At 41.8% G+C, this 10299-nt stretch overlaps 1 protein-coding gene across 1 annotated transcript; it reads left to right on the forward strand.

Annotated features, from left to right (window-relative positions):
• Positions 1-451: 451 nt before the first annotated feature.
• Positions 452-9585, forward strand: tnfsf12 (TNF superfamily member 12). The gene is made up of 6 exons (XM_051429175.1): positions 452-1198; positions 2554-2635; positions 4401-4457; positions 4607-4630; positions 4762-4889; positions 6038-9585. Exons 1-6 carry the CDS (start codon positions 947-949, stop codon positions 6311-6313), a joined length of 819 nt encoding a protein of 272 aa, XP_051285135.1. The 5' UTR covers positions 452-946; the 3' UTR covers positions 6314-9585.
• The last annotated feature ends 714 nt before the right edge of the window (positions 9586-10299 follow it).

Consider the following 10299-nt stretch of genomic DNA (forward strand, 5'->3'; position numbering starts at 1 on the left):
ACTGTTTTAGAGACTTCACATGACCTTCAGGCCACAAGATTTTCCACTTTGAACTCCTAGTATGACTTTTAAATTAATTTTATTTGGCTCCAAAAGCAATAAAAACATTACAAAACTTAGATTATCTTACAAACGCTATATTTTGTAGGGTTAAATGATTAATTTGTTGATAATGTATCATTGGAGAACTGTATTTTAGATTAAGAAATTGACCATTGGGATCAGTCTTTGGCTCACCTGTTGACGGCACACTCTGTATATACACAGTACGCACGTAACCCGCTGCTGTGTCTCCACCTGTACTCTACAGCCACCGTGTGGTCACAAACGGAACTCTTACACGCGTGAATGGCACATATTTTCAAGTCATGCAAGTTGATGAAAGTGACTTGAGAAGCGGAGGAAGCCCCGGTTCTTTCTTGTGATGCATTTCGTGGATTTTTTTTTTACTGCGGATGCGCACTGGTGTCACAACATCAGAGCTCGCTGAGGACGCACCTCCAAGTCTGTGCGCGCACGCGTCTGTGCGTGTGTGTGTGGTGTGTGTGTGTGTGTGTGTGTGTGTGTGTGTGTGAACTCAAGCTCTGGTGTGTGCTCAGTCTGTCTGTCTAATAGAGTGACCCCCCAGCACGCTGTTTAAAGGGAAGACAAGAGAGCTGAGTCAACGAATCACAAGGAGAAGGATGCAACAGTTGATGTGCGCAAGTTGCACAGTTTTCTCGTATTTGGAGACGGCCCGCACACACGGAGGATGGTGGCTTTGATATGTGTGGAGGAAGGATCGGATGTTTTGTTGCTTTAAAAATCTCATCTGTCAGATAATATTAAACAGAAAGGTCCGCGCGTCTGAAAAGCAAAGGGTGTTGTAGTTGTTGTTGGTTGTCCACTCGCGCGTCTTTTCTCACCAAAATGGACATTTGGACACAAATGCATTTGGAGGGACTTTATGCTCTGCTGGAATGGAGTTGAAGCGGGGGGTTTCGGATGGTCTGTGGCGGTGAGTAGCAGTGCAGTCTGCACCAATATGCATCGGATTCTGCAGAGGAGGCGAGTGCGCAAGCTGCGGGTCTTCTGGGCTTCTCTGGCCCTGGTGGCTCTGTCTCTGGCCGCATGCAGCGCGCTGTTCACGGCGTGGACTTGGCGTCAGACGCGGGACCTGTCTCAATCCTTTAAGATCCTGCAGGACCGACTGGAGCAGGTTTGTATCATACTTCAAAAACCCCCAATCAAAGCCTGCTTCTGCGAATAGCATGCATATTTGTACCAACAATAATATTTACTCGCCTGCAACTATTACAGACCTTTAAGTGTTTGTTATGTAACTTCTTTTGTGGCTGCGGTTACTGGGAATCTTCGCGGGGGGTATATGGAAAAATGCAATTCCACAATTCACCCCCCCCTGCACGTACTCTATTCTCTTGCACCATTTCTCCGCTTGGCACTTTTATTGCTTACCAATAAGTGCAGTCAAGTCCAACCCCCCCCCGCCAGCTCCCCCCGCCATGTTTAATTACTCTGGTGCCAGTTGTGCTCCAGTTTTATCTCAAATTACTGGAAAGCCTCAGCTATTTGGCATGTGAGAACTTCACTGCGCAGAGGCTTGAGGCATGAAACAGGCTGGATGATAAAGTGTGGCAAGTGTACATTATTTGCAGCATGCATAGCCACTTCTCATGCACAGGTCAGGTCGGATCCTTTCAGCTGGGAGTTAAATGTGCAAAGAACAGTCATGAATACTGTATAATCTCTTGCAAAGTGCAGATTTAGACTTTTTGCATTTGCAGTCATGACTCCGGCATGAGGTTGCATCACAAGGCAAATAATTTCTCTAAAAAGCAGCCAAAAGGAGCTGATGGAAATTCTTCTGGTTTCAAGTTCACAGTATTTACAAAACCAGGTTGCACTGGATTTGAGATCAGGGACAGGTTGGCTGTGTATTATGTTGACAGACCTGCACACACACACAGTTTCTCACTCAGACACACACACACACATATGCACAAACACCCCAAAATTGGACACGTGGAGTGTTGATGCTGGAGCCTTTCCCAAGGGGCCCCGTTCTGTCCATTTGACCGTTGGCCAACTCCTGATGAGAGCCAGTGAGTGAACGTCTGGAGAGTGAAGAGCAACTCGCTGCCTCCATTTCCACAGTAGCAGTAAATTTAAACACACTGCAGCCACTTCTCCTCTTACTTCATATAGGCCTCCTTCGGTCATTCAGCGGGCCCCCAGCCAAGGATTTAAAACTTTGCTGGCTTGACAAAATTCATTTCTTTCTCAAAAATAGAGTAAAGACATGTGAGGAATGCAAAGCACTAAAAACATGCATTAGGTGTCGCAACCAGTCTCTGAGGAAGTGGTAGACCCATTCTAAAGCTAGCATGGCAGCAGTGGCAGGATACTGGAAAAGACGAGCCTGTTTATGTGGCTGGCTGGCTGGAAGAGGTCGTCTGTGGCTGTGTGGGATCAGTGCCAGCAAAAAGTCATAATAAACTTATTGGGCATTTGTTAATCGTGCATTTTTTTTTTTGTCTCTCTCTCTTTCAACAGGTCAATACACAGAGGAAGGCCATTGTTCAGCTCATTCTGGAGAAGAGAGAGCTGCTTGTGGGGCAGAGAGTGAAAAGAGACGGTATTGCAAATCAAAAATCTTCCACAGCTGCACTTTCTAGACTTCAACACCACCGACATATAGAAGTTTTCTGCTTTTTAGCCGCCCCCAAATCACCACAAACACAATACTTACCAAATGTGCTCTGTTGGTTTTTTTTTTTTTTTTTTTTTTGTCGGGAAGGACATTTAACACAAACGCTGGCCAGTCTTGGCCCACATGCCACTTTGGTCAGGTCTAGTGGGCTGCAGGCACTACCCGCTGCTAAAAGTTGACACAGGAAAAAGTAGGCAGCTGGATGACTGTTTCAGAAATTACAGGTCTGACCAGAATGGCCTCGAAGCCCAGAAAACCAGCTGGCGCGGGAGTGAGGCCTTGTTGCACGCTTTTGGGCAATGAAATTGAGATTTTCTTTCCCCCCCTGAGCACACGACTGACACAGCTATGATTTGTTGTGAAAGCGGTGATATTTGATGACCTATCATTGCAGTATTTATAGCCTCTGCTTGCGTCACCATCACGGGATTGCTTGATTGTTCACATTTTGTCCGAGAATGAACCCTCAGACTATTTCATGCTGGATTTCAGCAGACGGATGAATATCCAAATTTGACAAAAGGATTCATTTAGAGAGCTGCGAGCCTCGCCAGAATATCTATATTGATATCCTGCAGATATGAGCTTTTTTTCTTGTGTAACTGATATCTTACTTTGTCTTCCAAAACGCATTAAACAGTGTTCAGACATTCATGGCTATCAATGGAAATAAAAAAAGAGAGGCACAAACAGCTTTTTCCAGTTTGTGGAAAGTTGACCACCGCAGTGCAGCGGTTCAGCAGGACACTGCAGTTATGTTCTCTCCTGATGACTGACAGCTTAAGTCAGGAAACTCTTGCCAGCCTGAGGGCTTTACGCCCGCCCATAGCAAATCCTAAGTCTACAGGGTCACCCACCTGTGAGTTATTTTAGCAGGGACTTAATATTCCTGTATGATGGCGGAGGCCCGGTGTTTGGCTGCTCCGTCTTGAAACATAAAGCATGTATTTCACAGTTCATATATACAGTATTGGAGTTGTATCTGTGTTGGAAATTGCTCCCCGCAGGCCAGATTGCAAAGTTAAATAAACCTTTAGAGAGTAACAAGAGCAGGCATTCTGGAGCTCTGGCCTTTTAGTGTTGTGTTTTATTTATTGTATTTATCCGAACAGGCCCCTTAGCTGTTGCTTCACTCTGCTCTTAATCGACTCTTTTGGGTCACAGAGCAGCCAAGGACCTTTTTGACTCTCCTTTTCCGGCACTTCATTTCTCTTATTTAGCGTTCTTAGCATTTGTCTCTCAGGCTACATTTAATGCTTTCTCATTCAATTTGCCTCTGTCTATCTTGTCCTTTCCTGCCCCCCTCCACAAGACAAACACACACACACAGCTCTCTATCCCCCTTCAACTCTATTCTTGCCTCTTCTTTCTCTGCATTCTGTATTTTCTAGATGACTGCGACCAGCTGGCACTAAGATTAGCCCCCACAGGAAAAAAAAAAAAAAAAAACAGGCACACACTTCTGACTGAAAATAACAGTTTGAGGAAATATATTGAAGCACGTGAAAGGAAATCCTTTGCCCATCTGCTAACCGCGTTAAAACGAGCCAGGTTGAATCTAAATGGCTGCAAATTAACACACCATGTTATTAGACAGATACAGATGGGAATGATTGTTTTATCAAAAAAACCACAGACGTATTTTCTCTGCCATTCAAACTCATATTCTGTCTCTCCTTGCCTTCCGAAGGGGGGACGGTGCGAGGGAGGAATGGAAATGGAAAGAAAGCGGCGTCTCATTTTGAGAGTAAGTGGCTTGGCAGATCCCTTATAGCCGTCTCGTGTAGCATCTGCTGAAGTGGTTTCAATCATATACCCCTATACGATTGCACTCATAAAATCTTAATTGACTTTCCCTTTTCTTTCTCTTTCAATGTCTCTTTTACTTTCCACCAGTAACCAAAGTCTCCTCTCAGCAAGGTAAGAGTCATAAAAATGAAGGATGGAGGATAATCTGTGAAACTCTTGTCTATGAGATGATTAATCTTGGATATGTGGGTGTTTGTGTGTGTGTGTGTGTGTGTGTGTGTGTGTGTGTGTGTGTGTGTCAGTGGGAGAGGGCGGAGTGATAAAGGGTTGGGAGGAGAGGACGTTGAATATGAGTAAAGCAGTGAGGTACAACAAGGAACAAGGCACCTTCACTGTGGAGAAAGCAGGCGTCTACTTCCTGTTCTGCCAGGTGAGTTTTTGCTGGGAGTTGTAGTTTTTTGACAGTGTTTGACTACAAACGACACCAACATAACTCTCGTCATCCTCATGTTCCCCACACGCCACATTAATGTCAGATCTCCACTTTAAAGCTGAACTAATCAATATTTACATATTAACAACAGATAAAATGAATATGTGTGATATTAAAGGAGCTGCTTGTAGTGGCGGTTTTCAGCTTCAGAATAGCTAACAAACACAGTAAACAACTAACTGATGAACACAGCGGAGATAAAAAGCCATATATTTCACTAAGGAGTTGGTGGAGACCAAAACAGAGCTAAAAGTAGAGTGAATGTTGAACTTTATTACTTATATTCAGCAGGTGGCTGGAAACACCACTCTAAATTAATGCTAATATTGTTTGCGACAACAACTTTCTAGGACAACAGTATGTCAGTGTTGTGTTTAGAGCTTGTTCTGCTGCCCCCAAGTGGCCAAAAAATGCCACTTTAAATCTCACAATGTCATATATTTATCTTGGAAATGAATGTCTTTTGTCACATGGAAAATGGATTATGTTCTCCTCAATGTGATGAATGTATTGAAGGACGCATGATTGTTTTATCAGTAACTAACATTCACAGTTATTTAGCAATTCAAACAAGCATCTTTGAAGTGTATTTTAAAAGTAACATGGTTTTAATTCTGTTACAAATATTCAAAACATTTTTGAAATAGTAATAAAAGATTTTGCTATTATTATTCCTAAAGTAAAGTGGGGAAGAAACCTCTGATTTCATATTTACAGCTAGAGTGAATCAACAGAGTTTAGGGATGCAGCCCCACACCAGTTTTCTGACCTATTGCAGCTTTATAAAAAACAGCCTTTATTTTGCTCAAACATCAGTCATACTGTACTGGTATGTATCATGTTTTTTGGAAAGGTGGATATCAGGTTACGGGTAATCTCATGTAGCCAGGCCTCCTGTCAAGTTGACGGAGGTCTGGAGAAAATCTAGCCAAAAAAAAGAAAGAAAGAATTCCGATAGCAGGACTTTGGAAGTTTTGATACAGTCCGGTTTGGTTTCATTTGGATAGTTGAGATCAAACAAGTTCACCTTCTGTCTCTGATGACCTCCCTTGATGAGATGAAGATCATCTTCTGTGTCTCCTCAGGTTTTGTTCAATGAGCAGCAGTCTCAGTATGTGAAGCTGGATGTGGTGACCAGCGGCCAGAGGCCTCAGAAGCTGCAGTGCATGGAGGGTTACGGGACGACCCCCTCCGCCGGGCCGCACCCTTTCCACTTCCTGAAGCCCTGCCAGGTGTCCGGCCTCCTGCGATTGGACAGAGGCACGGAGCTGCAGGCCATCACAGGCCCAGCCTTCAGACTCCACACCGTGGGCAATCCTTCAGCCTCGCCTCACATCTTCAGCATCTTTAAAGTCAACTGAAGCTTGGAATCTTTTTCCACAAACTTGTCTGAGAACAACAAAATATCACTTGTTTTTCTATGGATGAGATTTTTGTCTACACGGTAAAAGTCATAAGCAGTCATGGGTATCACATCGTGCACAGCCTCTTCCCAAAGACGTTAATTTGAAAGACAAACCTGACATTTGTGGAGGTTGTTGTGGAATTTTTTCTCTGGACAGCGGTGCTGTTTTGGAACGCGAAACACAGACTTTTGGATTAAAACCAAGACCCAAAGTGGCCGAAATGCCTCGAGGAATGTCTGCCGAGAGAACAGATGTGATGGAAGCTGTTCTGTAGATAAAGGGCTTCATATAAAAATAAAAAAATACTTGGATGTTCATCTTAGCCTTTCGTATCATGTAATAAAATGTGCTTACACTCTCTTTATGGGACTGACAGTAAAGCTGTGCATGCACCTTCCACTTTTATATCACCGGTGCCTCAAGAAGCTGAGAGCACGTCTGCAAGCGTCAGTTCTCGACACTATAAACGGCCTACATGAGTTGTCAGTGATATTTTATACAATTCAGCGTCTGCGAGTGTTTGTGAAATCTAATGAATCAAACTTTTTTGTTGTTGTTTATACTGATTTTATGATTACAATGCAATGATGTCTGAGGGTGAAATTACCTACATTTCCTTTGAATACTTTGTATATACTTTTAAACACATGTGCCTTTCAAGTCAGGAGCTGGCAGAGAAAGGGGAACATTTTAAATAACATGGATGTGAATCTTTTAAGGTCAAATTTGATTGTATGGTAGTTTTATGTATAGTATTGGCTTCATTGTTTAAATGCAGTTGCAAGTTGTGAGCTTTAAATACAGCTTTGTCTCTCTTTTCTGCCTGTTATCTGTTTGACGACACAATAACTATCACTTCCAAGCCATCTGTAAATCATTAGATAATTGTAAATTTGCCATTGAGAGTCAGTTATTAAAAGGTCCAGTGTGTAAAATGTAGGAGGATCTATTGGCAGACATGGAATATAATATTCATAGATGTGTTTTTATTAGTGTATAATCACCTGAACTTAAATATTGTTGTGTTTTTTTTACCTTAGAATGAGCTTTTTATATCTACAGAGAGCAGGTCCTTTTCCACCAAGGCCGCCATGTTGATCCGCCATGTTGATCCGCCATGTTTTTACACTATCCCAGAATGGACAAACCAAACACTGGCTCTAGATTGGGCTTTTTTCCCCACGTTTTTTGTGAGTTTTGCGGCCACAATATTTTCTCCTACATGCTTGGAATGGGAGGGTGAGGCGAGGGCGTTGAAATCTGCAGCTACACTGCTAGATGCCACAAAATCTTACACACTGGTCCTTATTAGTATTGGAAAGGCCCTCATATGCCCACAGCTATAGTGTAAAGTAAAACTTGATTTTTAATTGGAAAACAAAACATTGTCTGGGACTTTCTGATTCTGTGGCTAATAGTTCATCATGAAAACTGTTTATAGGCCTATAAGTGCTAATCCTAGTATAAAATTAAGATTAGTATCATATAGTCCTAATATAAGCCTATAGCAAATTAAGAATTTACCCAAATAATTGACTCACCAGGGCAGTCTACAGTCATGCTACCGTCTCTATGAGGCTGTACTTAAGCACAGTGGTGCCTTGAGCTAAAAGGTAATGTTAATCCTCATGCTAAATTGCCAATAATGACAATGTTAACAATGTTTACCATGTTCTTCATCTTAATGAAGTAGAGCTGAGGCTGATTGGAACGTTACTGGTTTTTCCAGCATTTGCTCATAAACCAAAATATTGGAAATTCAAACTCTTGATGCTAAATTATGGCGTTAGAACAAAATGAAGGCTAGCACCAAAGTCTGTAGGTCCATCCTCTGAAGAACGAGAACGTCTGTACCAAATTTCATGTCAAACCGCTGCCAAATAGCTGTCGAGTTATTTCTGAAAAGTGGCGAATTGACAGACAGGCATTTTTGTCCACGGAGGCACAATTAGCATAGCTGAAAATGTTGAATAATAGAATAGATTTGGTATGTTTTTCGCCCTTCAGTGACTCAAATTGAATTAGTTTCACAAAATCAGAAATAGAAGAGTTTGTCCCAGCCAAAGCTGAGCTCTGAAATAACGTGGAAAAGATCCAACCAGCACCCCTGAGTCTCTGCTGTTTATTGTCAGTGGAGCAGACATGGGTTATACACACACACACACACACACACACACACACATCTTGATAACCTCACAGACAATAACCGAGAAGTTCTGGTTTGTGATTTAGAAAGATTTTCACGTTAAGCTCCTGATTTTTGCTCAGATAGGTCTCTCTGTCACGTTGTAAGACTGTCGCTTGTTTATTTTTTATCTCTTTTTTAGAAATGAAACTCCTTCCATTCTCTCATATGCTGCTCCTTTCTGTAATATTCCCTGCTACAATACAAACAGTGTGTATTTCTAGCAGTGGGTTCAGCACTCCCACTCTTGTTTATAAGTAGTTTTTGTGGACGAACCGCATTGGTTTCTCCTCAGCACTTTACTGCAGAGAACGTAGTGTTTTTAATTGGAGCCAAACATTCATGTTTTCAAATGGAAAAAATTGTCAGATTTTTTAAGTGTAGACTTTATATCCTGTTTGATTTCCTCATCGTTTTCCTCTTCCCTTTTGTGTCACTCACTCCCCCCCTCCTCCCCACCAACACCGCCACCCCCGTGCACCTCATATTTCCCCGTCAGCACCGATCAGACCGCACACGCACACACTGAATCCCCTGAGTGTCCTCTGCACGCACACGCACGCGCACACACACACACACACACACACACACACACACACACACACACACACACACACACACACACACACACACACACACACACACTAGCAGCCATCTAAATTTTCACTTCCTGAATCTGAACCTGAACCACATAGCTGAAGGTCTTTGAGGAAAAACAGCCTTGTCCTTCCACACACACACACACACACACAGTTTTACACACTTCCCTGCCCTAATTCCTATTTTTCTAAATGTCAAAGTTTATTACCAACCTCGAAAAATTTTGTGAAGTCTTCTGAAGAAGTTCTCTGTAAAATGATGATGTATGCAATGCAATTTCTTCGGAACTCCCTCATCATAAATGTTGAATAAACTTTTTTTTGTGGTTTTTTGGCTACAAAAAAACAGCTGGCATGTCTTCAAAAATGAAGGTGGGCAGAAAATGTAAAGTAGCATGTTTTCTGAAAAAATCTGGAATAAACTGAGAGGGATGAACAATACATTTAAAGCAGCACTAATCAATATTTTTGTATTAACAAGGTGACACAGTGGAACATGTAGCAGCTGAAGAGCCTTCAAGAGTTGGTAGAGACCAAATCAGAGCTAAAAGGACTGTGAGGACTTAAATTTAAGACAGACTATCAAAATAATAGCACACATACTGAAAAGTATGGCTGTATATGTCCTCAAATTGAACAACTTACCAACTTAAACTTGCAGTTATAGCCACACATGTTGTCTAACCACACATTTTAACTGGTCATACTGTCATTCATGTTTGGCTTGTGACCCCTCATGACAGACTTATGTTCATGCTCATGTTATAAGTGTGGGTATGAGTTATGATCAGTTCAAACAAGGCTTGATTTTTCCTTCTCATATTGTTGAATTTGAAGGATTTGTATAGGCTATAAAAGAGCTAAAAGAAGAGAGAAAAAAGTAAAACTTAAGAGAGAAAAGTAATTTTCTACTTCCATTTATTTATCTTGGGGCCCCTTTGGGGATTCAGGAATCCCCACTGTGATTAATGCAGACAAACATAGGAAATGTTATGTACTAATGACAGCTATATTTATCATTATTGGGATAAATGTGACCTTGACCTTGATTTTATTCCATTAATCTGCAAAGTCTGCAAGTTAAATTAAAGAAGTTAATTTGTTGCTATATATACATAAATATTATCAATTGATAGCATCTGAAGATTGTACTACCT

The sequence above is a fragment of the Dicentrarchus labrax genome, unplaced genomic scaffold, assembly GCF_905237075.1.
Source record: "Dicentrarchus labrax unplaced genomic scaffold, dlabrax2021, whole genome shotgun sequence".
Lineage (NCBI taxonomy): Eukaryota > Metazoa > Chordata > Actinopteri > Moronidae > Dicentrarchus > Dicentrarchus labrax.